Source organism: Triturus cristatus, chromosome 8 (assembly GCF_964204655.1).
Source record: "Triturus cristatus chromosome 8, aTriCri1.1, whole genome shotgun sequence".
Lineage (NCBI taxonomy): Eukaryota > Metazoa > Chordata > Amphibia > Caudata > Salamandridae > Triturus > Triturus cristatus.
In genome coordinates, this window is record NC_140591.1 from 985,834,777 (window position 1) to 985,858,668 (window position 23,892).

The 23,892-nt window shown below is 43.2% G+C and overlaps 1 protein-coding gene across 1 annotated transcript in view; it reads left to right on the top strand.

Moving 5' to 3' along the window:
• PRPS2 (phosphoribosyl pyrophosphate synthetase 2) overlaps positions 1-23,892 on the top strand; it is a 180,586-nt gene that overhangs the window by 35,045 nt on the left and 121,649 nt on the right. The window contains exon 2 of the mRNA XM_085622532.1: positions 1,482-1,665. Within this exon, the coding sequence (XP_085478658.1) occupies positions 1,482-1,665 (184 nt within the window). The remainder of the gene's footprint in view (positions 1-1,481; positions 1,666-23,892) is intronic.

Consider the following 23,892-nt stretch of genomic DNA (forward strand, 5'->3'; position numbering starts at 1 on the left):
CTTTTAGTCCGCCTCTGTAGCTTTCCTTTCTCTGTTTGACCCTGGAGCACGGACGCATTTTGTGTCCTTCCACTGCTCTGTTTTTCTATAAACACTGAGACAGCGTGTTTTCCAGGTGTCGCCCTAGTGTACTACATTCTCCCACCCCCCCCCCCCCCCCACCCCACCCCCTTGTGTTCTTCTTTCGCTCTCGGTTGCTATTTTTATGTCCCCCCCCTCCAGTCATTCTTGCTTTTCCCCCATTTCACCTGCCAAACCTCCATTGCCCTTTGCTCCTCCAGACCCTTCTGCCCACCCTCTTGTCAGTTTGCTGCCCCCACCCCTCCCTCCCACCGTCTGCTTCTGCATTCTCTTGCATATTCCATCTCCCAGTCGTGTCCTTCTCTACCACCCTCCCTACATGTTGCATCACTCTCCGTGTCACTCCATCTTTGTAATAAAGAAGGCGCATTAGTTCTAGACCCATCCTAACACTTATGTTTTTTTACATAATTGTTTGCCTGCTGCATAGCAGCTGCGGTGATGTACAGCTTCACTAAGTCATTAGCTAAGCTAGTACCTCCTAGGCAAAACTGTTGCTTTCCCAATTCTTGTTTACGTCTATCTGTTCTTTGTAGCATTCAATGCTTAACTTTATTTTATGGAATCAGTGTGAAGAGTACAGGGCTTTTTATTATTATTATTTTTTTTTTTTTTAACCCAAATCGAAAAAAGTGGTGTCTTTCATTTAACTAGAGTATTCCCTTAATAGTGTTGTTGGATGTTGGTAACATTTTGCTTTTCATGTCTATTAACAATCATCCAAGCTCCTACTGGTGGAAAACTACAAAAATCTTAAGAACTATGCATACCACTCTCTAAAACAGCAGATCTTCCACTGGCAGATTTTTGTTTTAGGGCGATATATCTGCAACTCAATAAGATGTGGCTTCTCTGGGTGTGAAAAACATTAGAAGGGTTATGATTTATAAAAAGGATAAGACCTTTTATGTGTTGCCTGCTTTCCCAATGGCCATACTTCTGCTATATTACTATGTGACGCTCGCGTTCTTTACCCTTGGGGTAAAATTAGGTCAATCTGTACCTTTTTACCCATATACTTGGATACTCAAAAAATGAAGATGTTCTTGCTATGTCTCCAAAGCATGAGCTTTCTGAGATTTTATGTTGTGGCATCGTTCCTTACTGTGCATCCTGGAAGAACTGTGTTCTCAATTGGTTTCCTTTTGCCTCCAATTGTAGATGTGACTTACTTTTTGTCTGTAATGTCCAGTTGCCTTGCACCACCCTTTAACCATCGGATCCTGGTTTCTGAAATCTAGGCTAGCCAAGGTCTCTTGGTCGCGTAATGCTGTTTTATGTACATCACCTTGTATTGAAGTGTACCTGCTGCACTATATAGGCTTCCTCTGCTCCTTGCTGGATTCATTTAACTTCAGGAACCTAAAGCTGATGGCCTTTTTCTTTTCCCCCTCCTCCAGTGTGGAGATAGGCGAAAGTGTAAGAGGGGAAGATGTGTACATCATACAGAGCGGCTGTGGTGAAATCAATGACAATCTTATGGAACTCCTCATCATGATCAATGCCTGCAAGATTGCCTCGTCGTCCCGCGTCACAGCAGTCATTCCTTGTTTTCCATATGCACGACAAGATAAAAAGGACAAGGTGAGATTTGACCTATATTTGTGTGAAAAATGTATGTAAGGATTAGGAATCTGTACCCAGCTATTGGAGTATTCTTCTTTTTTCAGCTCCAGATATTTTTGTAAATATTTACTGTTTGATCCTTCTTTTAAGTATTGCAAACAGGCGATTGTTAATTTGAAAGACTTTGTAAAACAACCTGGGTAACTTGAGCGTTTTAGGTATTGCCTGAGACAGCGCACATGTGCTGTCATTTGTGACAATCTGTGTCTCAAAAAAAACGTAAGTAGATTTTAACCCAGCTGTTACTTTCCGTTGGTTGACTTCATTGTCAATCTTATGTTCCTCCTTTTTACTGAGTGCGTTGTCTGCTTCGCTTCTTCCCCAGGTTTCTTTTCTTCCCTGGAGCATAGACCAAGTACTGATTAATTCTTGATTAGTAGTGTTCTGAGCTGTTTTGAAATACACTCTTCCTAGTATTTCCAAGGGTGAACTCCAGCAACTAGCAATAACTAAAGTTTGTGGCATGTGACCAATTTCTAAAACTCACATTTTGGTTGCCTGTCCCTTCAGCTCAGCCCTAAAATAATTATCCCCCCCCCCCCTTTTTTTGGTCTCGCCTGAGCCAGCGCATGCGTTGCTCTGGCGAGACATTTAGGAGTGGAGTTTTCAAAGTCCGACCACAGCTTTGTGTGGCATACAGTGTGCGGTTACGCGCACAGGCGCCATCTGGCTTTCCTCTCTCTCGACCACGCGCCTCGCTTCAATGCCCCTCCCTCTCCCCCACCACAGAGCGCGTCTCGCAGCTTGTTTTAAACTTTCAGAGCGCGCGCACGCTTGTCTTTCTCTTTACCCATCTCCCTCTTGTTGCTTGTTTTTTCTTTCCAGCAGTGGGTCCAGTGAACACTCGCAAGTTTTATCGAATAGGGCCCAACTCATGTTCAAAAGGGAAGACCACTTGACCTCCGCTTACCACCCCCCAAAAACAAATGCATGTGGGACCCCTGGAGCTGCTGTATAAGGTCATGTACGTCTTGCCCACCTACGTTGGCGCTGAGGTGAAGCATATTATGTAATGTGGTGGTGTCCGCATGATGTGGCCTTTGTCTTGTTCTCAGAGCTGGTGACTAATATACAACTGCCTTGCCCTCTGGACTTTTGAAGGGTGTTTGTTGGGGTGGCTGTTCGTCTTACTCCCTATGTACGAGGCCATGTTGACTGAGGGTGTGGCTGTCCAATGCAGCATGCTGGGGCCGCTTGTGTCCTCGTTTTAATGTGAGAGTCTCGTCCCTCTGCTTAGTGAATGCAGCCCAGTCCTACGAGAAGGGAGCCCCTGCTCGCCTGCTTTGCTCGTACGGCATACCCCGCAACACCCCACCCCCTTTTCTCTTTAGAGCGCAAGGCTCCGTGCTTCCTCCCTCCCTGGGAGAGCTCGCCTTGCTGTCCTCGCTGGGCCCCAGGCTTCCTGCATAACCTTATTTAACGCTTGCTTTTTTGTGCTCCCTAGTACGTCTTTCCTTCTAGTATCTTCTTGCGTGATGCATACAAACCCCCTCAGCGAGCTCAATGTCCAACCTGCTTGTTTGCACTTGCTGATAGACTGGCAATGTTCAAAGTGAGGTGCAATTATAAAACATCATGTTGTGTAGTGTTTACCTGTGTTTCTTGAGGGGTGCTCTGATGAGGCCTGAATGAGCTCTCATGTTCCAATTCGTAACTCTGACTGAGGCAGACTTGAGTCCTGCTTGAGTTCTGCGTCTAACTGAGGCCACTTCAGACTGCACCTTACAGAAGGCCAGGTAAGGTCTGACTGAAGATTTCGAGGCCTACTTATGACTGAAGCCTAAGCGAGCCCACTTCTCAGGCCTTCTAGTGCCGGTGGCACTTTTTAGTTCGACTCAGAAGGCACTTCTTGCGTCTATTCGTCAAAGGGAAAAAGCCCATAACGCTGTTTGAAGTCACGTTGAAGAAACTAGACCACAAGAGCAGCTGCTCAGCGCGGTGGGGGTCACAATACAGGTAGGCCTCAGTTCAAAGGACACCACGGGGGTCCTATGTCCCTTTCAAGTATGACACTCTGCCCTGCTCCGGGAAAAGCCACAACAGGAGGACAGGATTGAAACTGTTTGGATGGAGGAGGCAACTTCGTAAGTCGTATCACCCACCCTCCCCACTACAAAAAAAAACGGAGCATGCTGCTCCCTTTTTTTTATTTTATTTTTTTTTTTTAATAGATGGCTGATCATGGCTACATAGTTGGCTTCTTGACTTCCAAAACAAAGATCTCCAGATAAAGTGATTTCTTTCCAACTAGCGGATATCCCATGTCTCGAAGGCTGGTGAGGTTATTTTTCATGTGACTGACGCTGCCCCAGCCATAATCACCTTTTATTAGGCTGCAACTGACTCCTATTCATTGTTGCGAACACCAGATTTTTATGAGCACTTGCTTGACTTGAAATGTCACTCGGGCGGTGTGCACAAGTGTATTTGCCTTTTTAAATTTTTTGTACTTATTGCATAATTTCCAAGGCAATGTGTCCTAGAAATAAAAGACTACAATAAACATTAAGATTGAATAAAGACTGCTATTTAAACAATCAGTCGATCAACAATGTTGTTCTTCTGTAGCCTCTTTAAATAAATGCTTTATCGGACCCTCACATCATGATTTACGAACAGTATATTATAACAAGCATTTGCAATGCAATAGGTCTCGCATTTACATGAGTTTAAGCTATTGGCATTGTAAATGACAATGCCTTCTATTTCTGTTTTAAAAACGAAAATAAAAGGTATTAGCAATGTCAAATACATGGCTAAATTTATAAGGTCCCAAATGTGAGACTTATTGGCTATGCCAATGCTTGTTTTCAAGGCAGAGAAAAAGCTCATACTAAGAAAATGGATCAATGCCCCTCAAGGTCACAATATAGCATTTCCCCCCCCTAACTTACAGCCATGCTGCACAGCAAATGCACTGCTGTACAACATGAAGAAAATAAATTGACAAAGCCAAAAGCTCTCCCAAAGGCGAGACCTATTGGTTTTGCCAACGCAGCTTGTTCCTTAAAGCTATCCGGATCCTGTCACTTGAATGGTGCCTCCAGCCTGCTGATGTGCCTACTGATGGGAACATACGCTCAGCATTGGCAGTTCACAGGAAGATTCCCGGATATGCTGCAATTCTAGAATTTTTCTAAGTGGTGGAAGCAAGATGAAGCTTCAGAGTATTTGAGTTTCACCAGGCAGTGAGATTGGAACTCTGTTTGGTGACTTTGACTTGTGATACAAATGAGTTATTGGGAGTTTAGTTTTATAGCTAATTTTTCTGAAAATGTTTTGTAATGAGATGAGCATAGTGGTTTCTAGCTGCTACAAAAATGCTTGTATCTGAACACATTTAACATGGTGCGGAAGATATGTATGTAATCCGACCGTGGGTGGTTGCTAGTGAAGTTATTTTTTGTAATGGTGGGTTTCTTTCTTCATATTCATGGCCATGTGCTTGGGACCATTATTTTGCGTACTCCTTTATATGGATAACTGTGTTTTGGCACCTTCTTGGCCCTGGCATATTCTGCATAATTTTGGATTTGCTGTGCTTTAGAGACCTATGTGTCAAAAATACTTGGAAAAAGCATTTTGACACTTTGCAGGTATTAACAGGTCACCTTTTGCCTCCAAACAGTGTACAGTTGTTTGGCAAGGTAAAAATGATGCTTAGACCGGCCTTTTACTATCCCTGTTGTACTCTTCTAGGTCCTAATGAATTGTTTTTTTTTCTTTCTGTTTTACCTTCCGTGTGCAATCCCAGAAAATCACGTTTTTGAACATTCACTTCATATGGTGTAAATTCTCTAATTTTTAAGAAAACCTTTGTTCTACATTACACACTTCACCTTGTACAGTGACTCTTATGCACTCTGACTAGGACATCACACATGTCTTACTTTTTTGTTTTAATATATGATCTAGGTATTCGGCCTAAGGGGTTGTGTGCATCTGGCTATATGAATTCCTGCTCAGAATACCCTGCCTCAACAGTAAGTTGTTGGTCTTGAGTTGGAATCTCTGATACTTTGATCTTGGGCCTGTCTTTTATGCCCTGTCCTGTACTTCAGAGCACCTGATGTCTGTTCTCCGTTTGCTCATGCCAGGCGGTGTTTATATTTCTTGCTGTGCACACAGCTGTCTGAAAGGTGCTAATGCTTCTTGAATGACGCTGGTAAGTCATAACTACAGACTACCAGTTGTGCATGGTGTTGAGATCTGTCACAAAATGACTTTGCATGTGTAACCCTGTGAACACTGGCAACATTCGTACGAGATTCGAGGCTACTTGAAGTCCAAAGCCAAAGTTATTCCATGATCTTAAGCGGAATTTCTTTCTTGGCACTGTTGAAAGTCAGGTGCCCTATACCCAGATCCCCGAGGTAGACTAGTTTATCTTTATTCTACACCGAAGCTGTCGCTTTGTATTTGAGATTTTTTGACAGCCTTTCAGTTTGAACCGAATGGTTTTCTTTAACATCTTTCACTGGAACTACAGTGAACACCTGACGAGCGGACCCATGCCTTGTTGTTGTCACTCATTGTGACACTTTCCAGGGAGCAGCAGCGGTCCTAGCAGGCAGCCTTCCTTTCATTTGAGTAGAAGGGCAGAAGAGTTGTGGGCGCCTTGGTTCAGTTTAGGTTGGACTGACTGCTACATCTGCGGCTCGAGCGTCATGAAACTAAATTTGTTTGCAACAAGCTAGCTCACAATAGCCCCGCCTGTCCGTTTATCTCGAATATAACCTTGAAACTCTGCTTTTCTCAAGCCTGGCAGCTCACGCTGTGTCTGTGCCAGAACCGGCTTGTGAGCCAAACAAAGTGCAGGACATTTTGTTTAAGATTTTCTTCTGTGCTTTATACCCTCTGCTGCCTTGTTTTTACTTTGTGGAAGTCTGATAATACACTGACGGTCAAGTTACTTAAATGGTGCTCTCAGGTGAATTTTGACTTATTTGCACCGTTTTTTTAGCTAAATATAAAGCGGCGAACATATCGACTTGTTGACATGAGGTCTCAGCATGTCTGTCGAAGGAAAGAAGCACTCTGCGTGTGTCTGTGTGTCAGTCTCTGTGTGTGTCAAGTCTCTGTGTGTGTCAGTCTCTGTGTGTGTGTGTGTGTGTGTGTGTGTGTGTGTGTGTCAGTCTCTGTGTGTGTGTGTGTGTCTCTGTGTGTGTGTGTGTGTGTCAGTTGGGAAGATCGAATGAAGGCCTCCCTGACCAAGTCTGTTTTCTGTTCGGATTTTTTTTTTACATCCGTAAGGAACCTTTTCCCTTCTAGCGTAACTGGAGACAAGCTTTTGTTAGAAGTCTTATACCACTGTGTTCCTATGTTATAGTGGAGGAGTGCTGCAGGCAAAGTGCTTTACTCCAGGATGTTGCTAGTGACCGCTCCCATGGCTGTCTCGAAGAGAGCATGGACCTTTTGGATGAAGTGTGAATATTTGGGTCTGGTCGTCAGTTTTTGTAGCTCTTACCTGAAAGAGACTGCCTGAGGGCTTACCTAAAGTACTGGGGCCTTGTATCAGGAGAGCTCAAATGCTGTCACTGGGGTTTTGGGTTTAGGTAACGGCGCCACAGGGAAACTTCACATACGTTATCTATTTGCTTGCTAAGTAGTATGACGGTGCTAAAAGGTGGGAAGTACCGCCTGACTTCCCAGAAATAAGAGCCTTAGCTCTAAACAATTGTACAGTCAATCCTTAGCACACGTCCTCTTGTCAAACATAAAATTATTTCGTGTTTTCACATTTACAGTACATATCAGTTGGCAGAAGAAATAAGTTAGTCTCCTCTTATGGGTGGTTCTTTATTCATTAGGTGTCTTCAATGCGGTACACAACAGCCAGCCAACACGTGTTTCGTCGCAAAAAGGGAATGTAGTCCCGCGACTTTTTCAAGGCTGTGTTACAAAAGAAATTGAGAACCTATATAGTACATAACTTGAAAACATGTACTCAATGATAATGTCAAGCAACAAGGTGGTGAAACTCAAGAACCGACTAAACGCGGGTGAGCTATGTAGTCCATTGCAATATCAATAAGTGTGAGTGAAAACAATCCATTATTGATTCAAGAGAAAATAAAGTAATCAAAAAGTTTCTATGATTCTAATAATAGTGGAGAGAGCTTGAAAATCGTGCTGTAGTGGGGAAATACGCCGAAAAACAATGCTGATCCTATTTGTGAGTGGCTACCCACGTGAGCATAGTCGTGGTGTGAAGTGGCGAGTTCGGTTCACTATATTTAAGACCATACGGTGTGCGTCTCTATCTGTGCTCATGTGAAGATCGTTTTTGTGCCATATATCAGTGAAGAAAAGCGTGAACGTGAGATTGAAGGTCATCCGGTCATAGCTACCTATTTCTGGCTTGGTTAAGTATTTCTGGAAAGAATGAACATATCTATATTTAGTTCTCATGAAGAGGACTCTCAGAAACCAAATCCGATTAAATACATGGACATTTGTTAAAGTAAAAACACCTACTTAATAGGTGGTGATAATTCCAAACCACCTATGGTTTCTGTAGTAATGGCATCACTTTCTTCAAGACTTAATGTTCTTCGGTCAGGTTCAATAGATTTTTCAGTACTGTGAAGAATAAGTTTAAGCGAGTTACTTCACCTACCACACTGACTATAAACTATTAATGCTGACGCTGTGGTACAGGGTAATATATTATAAGGGCAAAAAGCTAAGCGTGGTCTAAAGAATCTATCCTTTACTATGAACAGGATTAGTCAAAGTGATATTGAAATCCGAGGTTCAGCTATGACAAAAAATGACATCTGTCGTGTTGCGAGTAAAATAACTATAATATAATGACGCGCGTTTTAATGGTGCAGGTTCATATTCAATAGAAACCGTCCCTGGCTAAGGGTCTGTTATCAGAATGCGCCCTTGTCTGTTTATTATCCGATTGTAAAAAATGGTGTGAGTTGTAAGGAATAAAAATCGAGGGTAACCACATGTAAATCACGTTGATGCGGAGTATACCCATGACGAAATCTCTATCTGTCATTAATCTGAACTGATCCTGTATACATATCAAAACAGCGTAAACCTCCAGTTTGTGTTTACCGGCCCTGCTATTTCAGCGTGAAACTACTCATAAACGGAACAGAAAACCTCATTCCAAAGTAATGGAAAAGTTCCTCAACTATCCTCTCTGTTCACTGGGTAAAAAATCCTAATACACTCAGAATCGTAACGAGCTCGAGCTACGCTTACCTTATATGACTGAAAAATCGAGCCGGAGTGATGCCCGTCTTTGGTTTCCCGGTTTGGTGTGTTTGCATGCGAGTGGCTTACCTTGTGATTATATTTCCGGTTTGGAGACGTGAAGCGTAATCACGTGACTAATTCTATTACGTGCCTCTTCCCATGCCGTGAATAGAAAAAGGACTAGGACGAGTTAACAAATATGGCGGCCATTTTGAAGCCAATTCATTGTATCATCGCGTTAGTGCTAATATCCATTGTGTAGGTCTCTCCAACTATTAGAAACAGTACAAGGATTTGACACTAATATAGTGAAACGAAACTTAGACAGTGTGAATTAAAGACAAGTTGTAAGACATCTTTACCTTAAGTCTCCATACAGTTAATAGACATAATGTGTTCAACAACTGTAAGTTAACAAAGGTTGCAAATTGAAAAAACATACATTTCTCTTATAATATTCGCATCAGGATAAAATAGATCTGTAGTTAATATCACATTTTCATTTGAATTTTTTATTAAGCACACAATTTTGTAGTTGTAGTGTGGGTATAGTAAACCCATAGCCCATTGTGTGTTAATTTTTGGCAATACGGAACTAGTGAATAAGTTTGTTGTTTGCGGTAACTTGAATTCAGATACTGGGGGTCTCCTCTTCCTAGAAAGTAGTGTAGTTCATGGTCAATGTTAAGACCATGTTCCACACTACGCATTTTTAAAATCCATTGTGCCTCTCTTTGTCTCAGTGTCAGTTCTCTGTTCCCTCCTCTGGGGCTACTTGGCACATGTTCTATTCCATAGAATTTAAATGTGCGGTTAGCTGTTTGAGTAGGGCAAGTAGACATGTGCGCCGCTAATGGGTATCTCATGTCTCCCTGTTTGATCGATCTGGTGTGTTCCCCAATCAGCCCATTTGCACGAGCTACAATGACCGCATTGTAGCTCGTGCAAATGGGCTGATGATCGTAAAACTGAATTCTTGGGACCAGGAGAAAGGAAATACAAAATAAACTCCAACATCAATTGCCTAACTAAATTTGTAGTATATATAATACATTGCAAATGTGATAAATACTACATTGGTAGCACAATCAGACCCTTGCGGGACCGCATTGGGGAACACACCAGATCGATCAAACAGGGAGACATGAGATACCCATTAGCGGCGCACATGTCTACTTGCCCTACTCAAACAGCTAACCGCACATTTAAATTCTATGGAATAGAACATGTGCCAAGTAGCCCCAGAGGAGGGAACAGAGAACTGACACTGAGACAAAGAGAGGCACAATGGATTTTAAAAATGCGTAGTGTGGAACATGGTCTTAACATTGACCATGAACTACACTACTTTCTAGGAAGATGAGACCCCCAGTATCTGAATTCAAGTTACCGCAAACAACAAACTTATTCACTAGTTCCGTATTGCCAAAAATTAACACACAATGGGCTATGGGTTTACTATACCCACACTACAACTACAAAATTGTGTGCTTAATAAAAAATTCAAATGAAAATGTGATATTAACTACAGATCTATTTATATCCTGATGCGAATATTATAAGAGAAATGTATGTTTTTTCCAATTTGCAACCTTTCTGTTAACTCAGTTGTTGAACACATTATGTCTATTAACTGTATGGAGACTTAAGGTAAAGATGTCTTACAACTTGTCTTTAATTCACACTGTCTAAGTTTCGTTTCACTATATTAGTGTCAAATCCTTGTACTGTTTCTAATAGTTGGAGAGACCTACACAATGGATATTAGCACTAACGCGACGATACAATGAATTGGCTTCAAAATGGCCGCCATATTTGTTAACTCGTCCTAGTCCTTTTTCTATTCACGGCATGGGAAGAGGCACGTAATAGAATTAGTCACGTGATTACGCTTCACGTCTCCAAACCGGAAATATAATCACAAGGTAAGCCACTCGCATGCAAACACACCAAACCGGGAAACCAAAGACGGGCATCACTCCGGCTCTATTTTTCAGTCATATAAGGTAAGCGCAGCTCGAGCTCGTTACGATTCTGAGTGTATTAGGATTTTTTACCCAGTGAACAGAGAGGATAGTTGAGGAACTTTTCCATTACTTTGGAATGAGGTTTTCTGTTCCGTTTATGAGTCGTTTCACGCTGAAATAGCAGGGCCGGTAAACACAAACTGGAGGTTTACGCTGTTTTGATATGTATACAGGATCAGTTCAGATTAATGACAGAGATTTCGTCATGGGTATACTCCGCATCAACGTGATTTACATGTGGTTACCCTCGATTTTTATTCCTTACAACTCACACCATTTTTTACAATCGGATAATAAACAGACAAGGGCGCATTCTGATAACAGACCCTTAGCCAGGGACGTTTTCTATTGAATATGAACCTGCACCAACGTGAGTTACATGTGGTTACCCTCGATTTCTATTCCTTACAACTCACACCATTTTTTACTATAGGATAATAAACAGACAAGGGCGCATTCTGATAACAGACCCTTAGCCAGGGACAGTTTCTATTGAATATGAACCTGCACCATTAAAACGCGCGTCATTATATTATAGTTATTTTACTCGCAACACGCCAGATGTCATTTTTTGTCATAGCTGAACCTCGGATTTCAATATCACTTTGACTAATCCTGTTCATAGTAAAGGATAGATTCTTTAGACCACGCTTAGCTTTTTGCCCTTATAATATATTACCCTGTACCACAGCGTCAGCATTAATAGTTTATAGTCAGTGTGGTAGGTGAAGTAACTCGCTTAAACTTATTCTTCACAGTACTGAAAAATCTATTGAACCTGACCGAAGAACATTAAGTCTTGAAGAAAGTGATGCCATTACTACAGAAACCATAGGTGGTTTGGAATTATCACCACCTATTAAGTAGGTGTTTTTACTTTAACAAATGTCCATGTATTTAATCGGATTTGGTTTCTGAGAGTCCTCTTCACGAGAACTAAATATGTTCATTCTTTCCAGAAATACTTAACCAAGCCAGAAATAGGTAGCTATGACCGGATGACCTTCAATCTCACGTTCACGCTTTTCTTCACTGATATATGGCACAAAAACGATCTTCACATGAGCACAGATGGAGACGCACACCGTATGGTCTTAAATATAGTGAACCGAACTCGCCACTTCACACCACGACTATGCTCACGTGGGTAGCCACTCACAAATAGGATCAGCATTGTTTTTCGGCGTATTTCCCCACTACAGCACGATTTTCAAGCTCTCTCCACTATTATTAGAATCATAGAAACTTTTTGATTACTTTATTTTCTCTTGAATCAATAATGGATTGTTTTCACTCACACTTATTGATATTGCAATGGACTACATAGCTCACCCGCGTTTAGTCGGTTCTTGAGTTTCACCACCTTGTTGCTTGACATTATCATTGAGTACATGTTTTCAAGTTATGTACTATATAGGTTCTCAATTTCTTTTGTAACACAGCCTTGAAAAAGTCGCGGGACTACATTCCCTTTTTGCGACGAAACACGTGTTGGCTGGCTGTTGTGTACCGCATTGAAGACACCTAATGAATAAAGAACCACCCATAAGAGGAGACTAACTTATTTCTTCTGCCAACTGATATGTACTGTAAATGTGAAAACACGAAATAATTTTATGTTTGACAAGAGGACGTGTGCTAAGGATTGACTGTACAATTGTATCAGGAGAGGGTTAGCTGGCTCATGAGTGGACCTGAATAGAGTCCCTGCCTTGGACGGTCGCTTGCAGAAATGATTGTGCACAAGCTGCACCACTAAGCATTGGGTTGGTCCTGAACAACGAGCGAGTGCTTTCTGCAGCATCTCTGGTCCCATGGCAGCACTAGTAACAAGCATTTACAATGCAATGGTCTCGGCATTGTTAAAGTTAGAGCTATTGGCATTGCTCATGACATTATTTTTGTTTGTTTTTGTTTTTAAAACCCTTAACCCCTTCAGCGCTGCGCGGATTCCCCCGCGGTGCTGAAGGGTTCGAGCGCGGGCGGGGCCATGACGGAACGGTTCCGTCATGAGCACAGCTCAACCGATGCTCACTATGGAATCGTTCCGTCATGAGCATGGAAGGGGTTAAAGTAGGTAGTGTAGGCAATTAAAGTGTGGCATACGCTGACCTTTCCCCTCACCAACCTGCCTTTCACACCAGCTTGTCAGTCTCGTCACTTTTTCATGGTATTTCTTGCCTCTCCTGCTTTCTCTTCTCTCTCTCTCTCATTTCTTAATAATCATGCCAAATTCCCCTCTTTCTCCCACCCTTGTCCCTCACCAGGCTGTTATTTATATCCCTCTATGCTCAGTCTCTTTCTAAACTCTTTAAATCTTCCTCTGCCTTACATCTCTTCCTTTCCCCTGTCTTTTCCAGCCCAAGTTCTCTCTAACTGAATGGAAAAGATTCAAAGACCTACAGATCATTAGCCTAATATATGGGCATTAGGCAAATGGTGAATTGATTCTCTCAGTGGACGACCAGAAGACGGACCCAATAAAAAAAAAATTATGTTGGCAGTCTATGTATATTAAGAGTTTATATGAGGGCAGTGTGTTCACGTATTGCAGAATTATGGAATTTATACCCTAAAATATCAGTGATTTAAAAATGTGATTCTATATTCTCGAAGCGGTTGATATGATTTATAAAAGAGAATATGTGTGGACAAATATGAAGCAAAAATCCAATAATTGCGATATTATTGTTGACACATAATTTTGGTATTTATCCCTCGCAAGTCAAAATCCTTTTGTTTAGACAAGTTCTCTCTAAGCTCCAGTCCCACCAGGTGCTCTTTAAGTCAAGGGCGGACCCTCAGAAGGGAAGCACCTTGAAGTGGCGGCCGCACTGACTGAGCATGATCACTGAAAAGATCAGATGGCATGTGGTTGAACTGTTTGCACTTACAACTTGGCTCGTTTTTGGCTTGAGTGGTAGAGAAGCACTTCAGGCCGAGCCAGAGCCAGGTATGTGGATCAAGCCAGGCTCGAGCCCGCAGGGGCTCGCCCACCTCCAGGTGGCAGTAGGATCAACACCAGGCGCACAGTTGCAGGACATCAAGTCCTGATCATGTGTTTTGCACTCATGCAAAATATGTCTATTTTTAGTGTGAAGTAATGACCAAAAGTAGGTCCATTGTGTCAAATGCAGAATCTTTGTAGTATTATGCTTAGTGTCGCATTAGAAGTGACCCATTAACAAGGCACGCTAATACTGCATGTAGTATCATTGATACAAGGTGATATTGCCATGCTGTTACTGGGCTATTATGAGTTGTGATGACATCTAGAATCGGGAATAACATGATTTTAGCAAGTGGGTTTGCACCCAGAAAGACCAGGTCACTTGTGATCCTGTTTCAGTCCAAAACAGGAGTTTTCAGACAAAAAACTGAGTTACTAGACCACTAGCAATGGAGTTCTTAGAATACTCAAGTTCTAGTCATGGGAGCTGATTACAAGGGACCCTGCGATAAGGTGCGGTAATGCTGCATAGGTTATTACGGATAATCTGCAGTATTCTTGTGGGATAACGAGGAGTTCTACCATTTTATTCTCCATTCCAGAATTAAGGAGCAGAGCTGCTGTATGAACTTCCCCCAAGTGGACCATTTTCTTGAAAATTTCTGCGAATTTTTTGCAGTTGCATACCTGCCTGGAAAAATTCGGGCACTTGCAGTCCTGGTTTCCTATTTCCTATTCCCCCCCCCCCCCCCCCCCAATTGCTCTCTCCGTTCAGAACAACTTGGAATTTTGTCACACATTTTATTTGCTAATTCATGGCCACACAATGCTAACAGTGACTTGTGCTTAAGCTTTCAGAAATGGGGTCGCATAAAAACAGCTCAAATATGTTTTACTTTTACCCAGGTTCCCAAAAAATCCTTACAATGACACTGCACAGAGAGAAAAGAGTGAGAGTTAGAGGTAGGAAGAGAAAGGGAGAGTGCTTGAGAGAAACACGTAGTTAAGGTGAGACAGAGAAAAAGTTCACGTTTCTGTGGGCCCTGGGCAAGGGTTTACTTTGCCCATGCCTCTAAAAGTCTCTGGATCGCCTCCTCAGGTTCTTTTTTGTAATTACAGTATAGAGTTAATCAAAGACGCATCTGCTCACCAGGTCCAGTTGGTTGGGGAACTGCTTGACCTTGCTGGGGCTGGCGTACTAGTTGATGGCGCTCTGGCTGCCCAGCTCGCGCTCGGCGCCCGCCAGCGAGGCGTACTCCGCCCGCTGGGGGCTGCTGGACTTCTGGCTGACCTTGATGTGGAAGAAGTCCTCGCTCTTGCCCATCTTGGAGCTGGACTTGCCGTGGCTCGACTCCTGCGAGAATCCGAAGCGCAGCAGCCCGTCCGAGTAGCGGTTCAGCTTCTTGAGGTGCGACGACTTCCGCAGCTTGTACTGGGAGCCGCGGCAGTTGCATCTGTTGAAGTTATGGCTCGAGATGAGGCTACTGACGCTCCCCGTGGCTTCACGGCGCTGCGGGCATGTAGGTGGCGCGGATGGCCCGGTCACGGAGCGCGAGGGGGGCGCTGAGGCGGCCTGTAGCAGACACCCATCTGTCTTCAGGAGCTGCGGCCCTGAGGAAAAATCGCAACAAAAATCACAACAGCAGAAAGACGCGAGTGCGAGAAACGCCACTTGGGGATGAGAGACTGAAGGGTGATCAGGGCCAGAGATATGACACACAAAAAGCAGCTGAGAGCTAGGGGCGTAAAACAACTCTCACTCCTGTTCCACAGCAGTAGAGGAAACCTCTGAACACCGCCGCCATTCTCCGAGGTCAAGCAGAAATGCCTCGGACAAACGCAGCGGCGTTTTCGGATTCAGGGGCGTGTTTTTCTTTCTCTCCTCTTGCCATTGGCTGGAATGTTTACATTCCAGAGGAGAGAGAGAGAATCAAAAAACACGCCCCCGAATCGCAAAAAGACGGGGCTTGTTTGGAGCGACAACGCTCTTCTCCAATGGCTGACCAGCATTTAAGAGGCCAGCCAATGGAGAAGAGGGAAAAAAAGGGGCTGGGTTAAAGCCCCACTCCTAAAACATTCAATCTCGCGAGCAAGACTGCGCAAGCACAGCCTTCGCTAGCCGAGACCTAAAAAGGAGGAATCCTTGGAATCCAGTGAAAGAGCAATGTATCTGGTCACCAGCTTTGAGTTACCAAGCCGTGGGTGACAAAAGGCAAGCGTGAGATCCAGGGGACTGGTCTTACCTTCATATTAGCACTCATTGGGGTGGTTGTCAGAACATTCCATTAAGAAGATTGATGCTTTTCTAGTCCGTATTGTCCTCTCATGGGTCTTTGCTTGGCTCTTTTTGGAAATAGTTTTATGGGTGATAGAGATCCCTTAAGTAAGCCACTTTTTGGCCAGCGGGTAGGAATGTTTAACCGCATGTTTTCAAAAAAACATTATTTAATGCCTTGGTTGAGTAAGGGCTACTAGAGGTTGATGCATGTGAGGAAATGGTTTCTCCGGAATATAAGTTAGTTGGTTGCTTTGTGGCTGTCTGGATGGCCACAGTGTACTAATTGCCCCTTCAGGGACTGCATTATGCATTGTGATTGTATGCGCCCGGCGCACCTTTTCAAAGGTGCGCCAGGCGCAAACATTCACATTGTTTCCTATTATGATGTATGCACTGCCCCCAGGGCAGCCACGAACTCGTGCTGCCCTCAGGGCAGCGCATTCATGTGAAAACACGGAGCAGCTGCTCCGTGTTTTCACAGTGCAGGAGGCACCCGCCTGCACTTTTACATGGTAATAGATCCCCTTGCAGGCGGGTGCAGTCAGTGACTGTATCTTCCTGCAAGGGGATGTCTGGGGGGGGGTACATGGGACCCCCTTTACCCCCTGCAGAGGGGTGCTCTTATAGGGTACACTGACAGTGCACCCACCACCTTTGAAATGGCGCACTATCGGTGTGCCTCCTGAGGGCTATTTTGACTCTGCGCCCGCTTTTGTAATATGGCGTGGCGCAGAGTCAAAGTCCCTCATTTACATAGGGCACTCCCCTATGCAAATGAGGGAACACCCTCTGATGGTAGCGCTGGCTCTTTAAATGCACGAGAGCTATCGGTATTATAGAAGGAGATGCACAAGTGTCTGCGCCCCTTCTGTGATCCCAACGTGCCCCGGATGCGCACAAAGAGGATGCAATGCCTGTTGCGCCCCTGGGGCACTTATTGTAATACAGCCCCAGCTTTGATTAAATATCAACCAGTAGCTAGGCATGCCCTACTACCCTCTGTTCATCTTCTTTTCCGGGGAGAGTTGCTTGTAGTGAAATAAGATCGGGGTATGGCACAAAGCCATCGAGTCTTTATTGCGCCGCTGAAGGTACTGCCTGGACCTTTAAATGCTAGGTGGAGTGGCTCGTGTAAATTGGAGAAGATAGCTGTGCTAGACATTTGAGGCTGCATATGGAAGCAGTAACAGAAATCTTGTGCCCGCTCTTTGGACCTTGACCGAGTGTTTGTTCTCTTGATGGTGGGGGTAGAGGCCAGCCATTTTATTTGCACAATGTTTAATATTTGTATCTACTTGTTTTGATTCACTTTGGCCATTAAGGTTGCAAAACACCTCAAAGCCTAGTCTGACCTTCAGTTCCTGCTGCTGTTGCTACACTTTATGGCAGGTTGCTCGGCTACAAGCCAGGAAGGCAGCAGCTCTTTAAAGTATAATTGCATTGTGTTCGAATGTTCTTGAAAATGTACTCTGTGTTCCCAGAACGCTGTTCTAATCCCTGCACGTAAGCACCGTCCCATCTGGCTCATTGATGTAGTCTACACTCACACCTTTTTTTAAATGTTGTTTGTGAAACCTCAGTTTAAGATGTAAACTTCAGAACACAGGTTAAAACGAAGTCTATGCTTAGAAATTTCTTTTGGCTATTCATTATATATATTTTTTGAAATGTATATAGATCAATGCTTTTTCTTTACATCCTCTCGTGGACACTGGTTTCACCGATGACCTTAAATGTATCTTTTCTCGTGGTAACATTTTGGCGTTTAGTTACCAGATTTAACTTCGCTAGCAGTTTAAAATGAACTCCAAGTACCATGATCTTCAGTAGATCCAAAAATATGTTTACTCCTTGGTGAGGCCCTGGTTTTAGCTGCCAGCATCTTGTATTTAAAATCAGATTGACAACACAGATCCATTTCATAAACAATAATTCAGATTGTTTTTAGGATTTTGATATCCAGAAGTTAGACTTGACTCTTCACGCTTCAAAATCTGTTTTGATTTTCAATTTGATCTCATGCATAGCACCTCATGTGTAATTGGGTCTTTGCAAAAAAAAAAAAAAAAAACAAGCATTGGCATAGCCAATAGGTCTCGCTTTTGGGACCTTGTAAGTATTTACTTATGCAGCACAATATCCTTGGTGCAACATCAACTGTTGCATGGTTAAACACTTACAAGATCCCAAAGGCGAGACCTATTGGCTATGCCAATGCTGGATTGTTTCACTATCGTAGCGCCTTCCATGAGCGCTAGTAACATTACACAGTGACATATTCATATTTTTTTGTAGACACTGGGAGATTAATCGGCAGCTCAGGACATTACTTGCATCTCTTTGACAAAGCTAACGTTTAATCTCCCCAAGTCCACACACAAATATGAATAGGTCACTGTGTATATGTTACTAGTGCTTGTGAAGCGCTACAATAGTAAAACAAAAAGCCGGCAGAGCGACTGAAGGCTGTGCTTTCACTGGATAAAATACATCAAGTAATGAGGAATTCACGGACTGGTGTACATGGTGGTAAAACACTGACTCTGCCTCTCTTGAAGCGCCGCTGAGAGTAGTACTCAGTCTCTCCCTTCTATGGTGCTATAGACTGCATGATCAGTGCCAGTGGTGCCCGCCTGTGCCATGGGGCTGGTGTGCATCAGAGTGTTAGTCTCTCCTGTGTAGTGTTTTCAGGCTTTGTGTAGTTAGTGAAGTTCTTCCTCAAAATCTGTCAAATGCCGTGTTTTTCGTAACGTTTGCCCGGAATCGAAGGAAGTGGAGCAGACGCAGAGGATCGAACCCTGTTCCCCAGCTCCAACGTAGGCAGCTCTGGCCGTTGCGCCACTCTTCTCTACCCCCTTCCCCCTCTCCATCATTGTAGCACCTCCTCGGCTGGTTCACTACAGTATAATAATTAGCACTGCCTAAAGCTGTCGGCGCCGTCTGTGCTGCTCGAGGCCGGGTGAGATGCGCTAGCTCTGGATACATACTTTCACTGGCAGCATCCTGATTTACCAGATGTTACCTCACTGGAGTGATTTCAATAATTTCCCAATGACGGTCCGAGTTGGCGGCAGTCATGTGCATTTTGCCAGCAGCAAGTCACCGCAGCTGTGGTGCTTGCACAGTTTGTGTGCTGCTGGTGCCAGCCTAATTGACCATGCCCCGCACGAGTACCTGCATAGCCCGGTGGGACAACAAGCCAACTGTTTTCAGAAACATTTTGCATATGTACTGGTTGAGAAGCCTGCGCCTATCTGGCCTGTCAGGGATCCTTGTGCACACCTGAAATCACAGGCTGCTATCAATAAAGCACTCTCGTAGAGTGCTTAAACACATGAAAAAAGTAGCGTCTAAAAAAAGGTGCGCGCGCCTCGGAACTGCCGCTGGTTTAAAAGTGGGAGGCACACAAAGAGTTTCCCTTGCGGGAGCGAGCAATCATATGTTGCCAAAGCTCCCCCCCCCCCCGCAAGGGAATCGCCAGACGTGCACGCGGTGCCATTGAAGGCAATGGAACGCGTGCACGTTTTTGGGCGCAAAGCTGTGCCGATGGCTAAAGGTCTTTTTCCTAGCAGCGCATGCGAGACCTATAAAGGAAAATATTTGCCAAGTTTGCAAGCCTTGCTTTTATTGTGGTAAAATGGAGAATAGCTAACACATGAGGCATTGGTACGCTGACTGGCTATCTGTGTCTATACATGGGCATTAGTGGTGAAGGTGTCCATTAGAAAACTGCTGTCTGCACAGTCTGAGACGAAATCTAGAACTTAGGTGAATAACAACCTATGTCTGATTGAAGGCGCCATGAAGCACTAGCTAAGAGGTGCTAACAAGACAGTGTAAAGTTGTCAATTTAGGAGAAATAACCTGTATGATTAGAAAGAGAAAAAGAACAAGAACTAATTAGGAAAGAGGTTTGGATGAGAAAGCTTTAACTTGGGAGGCGAGGGAGAAATTGATGAGAATCGAGTGTCGATTTATGAAGTGAGAGAACTGAGGACGGCAGAAAACACTAGAGATAAAGGAAGGTAAGAGAAGAAGCCTAAAGGATGAAAAGTACATGGAAATACTTTACAGCAGATCTAACAAGCTCAAGCTGTAGTGGTCAGTTTACATTGTGTGATTTTTATGGCTATATCGTAACCAACGCAAATCTGATGGGGGAGGCATTGTTGCTATACTACTGATCCTGTATTTCCTACAAGGAGTATAGTGATGAAAATGTATCAGGCACCCTATTTTCAGTGACTGTGAGTGGTTAATTGCTGTGCTGCTATTCCAGGCCCTCGCTGCAAAAAGTGAAATGTGATTCCGTGGAAGACAGTCAGAATCAAAGTCACTAGCATGAGAAGCGGAGTGAGGCGTCAGTTGGTGTTATCAAAGGAACAATGACGTGGCCCTCTTGTTTCCCTGCTCCTCATTCTCACCGGAAGTAAATGGAAGTCTGTGACGTTCTGTTTCTGTGTGAATTGAAGTGTGAGCCAGCGGAAAAAGGGGGGGGAAAAACAAGTTTACAGATCCTCCCTGCATCACAGATCCATTACCACACTTATTCATTCACACACGCATTCATTGGTGGGGTCCATAACACCAACATTCGCACTAACGCATTCGTATCTGCACACAGGAGGATGATGAATCCGCTGGACATGTGGGGGGGGGGGGGGTACCTTATAACCTATAGGGAAGAAAAAGTTATTTTACAGAATATACATTAACATTCGCCACCTATAGATTCCTAATCCCAAATATCAAGGCACTCCACCCACTTGGTCGACGGACCAATTAGTTGGATTGGTTGATGGTGATTTAGAACCAGCTAAAACACTTTTTAAGACTCCGAATCCTTCTCTTCAACGAAAAACCACAAACTCATAATTTCTGTTAATCAAATATTTGTTTATCTAAATTTTGTTTGCAATTAATATTAGCATTTGTTTCATCAAAAGTTTTAGAATCCCTAGATCAATTAATTCAAATCGCAGGTCATAATATTGACCTATTCTTGCGATCTGGATTTTCTCTTATTCATTTGGCTCTGCATAACCAAATTATCCGTTTAATTGTCCAAATAAAGCAGGCCAAAGCTTAAAGTCCGAAAGTTCTTTGCTCAGCACGTTAGTCAGAAAGATCTCAAAAGGACCAGAAATCATGCAAGCATCTGTCGTCACCTGTGGGGTCAAAGAGGGTGTGCAGTCATAGTAACCGCCGAATGCCAGTCCCTATTCTACTACTCTTTTATAATAAATTTCGGGATAACCTGAAACATTTTTTAGGCGAAGAAAGTCTGTGATTGGTTGATTGAAACCGTCCGATTTTTACTTAATTGAGTTCTCATGGATTTTGCTGGTTCACTTCCGTATCGGGTGTTTTATCCTTATGCTACAATGTTTAGATTAGCTTGTATGATCCAATTGTTCATTTAAACCAGTTTTTACTGACTGAGGTTTGGCAGTCCACCAAGAGCCTATCCTTGACCGAGGGCATTGGGTGTTCCGGTCGTTAGGAAGTTCACGGAGCCATCCGAGTCTGCGCAGTAGGCATTGCGCTCACGAGACGGTGGCCACTTCTGAACTCTATTTTCGACTCCATTTTAGAGTAGGTCCAAATGTCATCTTAAGCAAAACAAACCCAAAAGAATAATTAATACAAAGAAATGGTGATTCTAATGTTATACCCTCACTAATCCCTTTATGTATTAATATTTTCCTAGCATATAGCGACATTTAAAGCGATAACTTTTACCTTTAAGATCCAATCAGGAATGCAAACCTCACGTAAGCAACATAAATCATGCGATATCTAATTACCACATATACTGCTATTAATATGCGTACGTATTTTAGTTATTTGAGTTATTCTGCCATGCAATAGCAATTTCCCACGTGTAATTTGTGTATGCAAAAGGTTGACTTAATATAACACACCACACCATTAGTAAATTATAATCAGTAGGTTATATAGTTAGTCGTTAAATGCAAAATAGAGGAGGTATACAAAATGTTGTTCTACCTGCTCCATCAAGTGCAATCTCTTAAATCTGCTCCATGTACCAACACTGCGAGCAGAGTCTGTCTTCATTCCCTGCTCTGCTTTCTTCTAGCAGAGAGATCTGCAGATCACAGTATCATGCACTACCTGCTTACTGTACAATCACCGCATCAGGTACCCTTGAGCAGTAGCTGTACAATTTGTGAACTCCATTTACGATGTTCTGTTATGTCCTTAGCCATTTGACTACATTGTTTTTGACCCACAATGTGGCAGATAACAGAATTGTGTGAGTCAGTTTTAGAATGGTTGAAGGAGCCAACGTGCAATAGAGATACACATTCACAGTTATGGGCTGTTCTAATCTCTCTTTTGTGGTCCTGCTTTTATTTCACAATTAATGGTTCTGACTTCACTGAAATAGTTTTAACAAGGGTACACACTGCTATGTGACTGCCAAAGATTAAAACTGCCACTTCCTAAACCGAAAGAGCAGAAATTAAAGAAATGTCATGGATTTTAACTCGTTATTTTTAATGCAATAATCAACAGTAATCAGACACATTAAATATATCATCCCTAATGATGGAAATAAAAGTGTGAAACTCTGGTTCTTCCTGGACTCTAATTTGGATGAAAGACAGTATGTATTGTAGCCATGCTTCTCTGAAAGCAAATTCTTCCTGGGCCTAGTTGTCTAACAATTTCACATGCTCAATCACTTGGAAGATCTGAAAGAGATGCTGTAAAGGTGTGGAAAAAAGAATAAAATGTTAAAATCCTGGAAAGAAATTCCAATCCAGGAGCAGTTTATACATTAGGGCGTCGGAGCTCTACCCCTCCTATGTGCCAGCCTATTTCTAAACTTTTGGTTTCTTATATCTTAAACGTGTTACTTCAGCAATACATCAGTATCGGGCGGCCGGATCCAAAGTTCATGGTGAGAGAGCTAGGCACTGGCCCGCCTGTCGTACATATACAAATTCAACAAATCTATATGGCTGGGTGCAGTCCTCATGCATGGATTACCTCTTTACAGCCCTTGTTTCCCATAAGGAGGAGTGGTGCCGTAGTGTTGTGCATTTCTGATGAAATCAAGAGTGGTCAGAAGCTGAACTTTAAAGCTCTTCACATTATAACACAGGTCACACATGGGCAGTCACTCCACCCTTTGCATTTTTGTTGGCCTAGGCAATCACTGGCCCCTATACCTGTATCGGAGTGTCTCCACTATTTTCTCAAAAGCACACTTCCCGCTAATGAGCTGGTCTTTGCCACGCTGCGCAATGCCCACCCCAAAAGAATTGTCCAAGGTAAGGCTTTCAGCAGCAGTAAGTGACAGTTGCAAGAGAGGCAGCAAAGTTCGATCTGCTTATCAAACAGTTGGTACTTGTTGCTATGTCACCTTTTAGTCCCAAAATGGCACTCTAAATAAAAGCAGTAAAAGGCTAGATGCTGAACTAACCGAAAATAGCCAAAGATGCCTTAAAGTGGCGAGGAGCCCCCGCTCACTCACATGTACCGTTTTTTCCATCACAACTTTCTCTTTTCGGCTCTGAAAATCTTGTCCGAGCACATCCATAAAGGGAGCTGCTGGGGCCTTCATGGCCATCCTTTGAGACACACTCTTTATTCTCTTCAAGCAATAAAGTGATGAAATATTACACACGCTGACAGCAGAATACAGTGTTTGACTCCGTAAACTGTTGTCCACGTCTAAGAGCCAC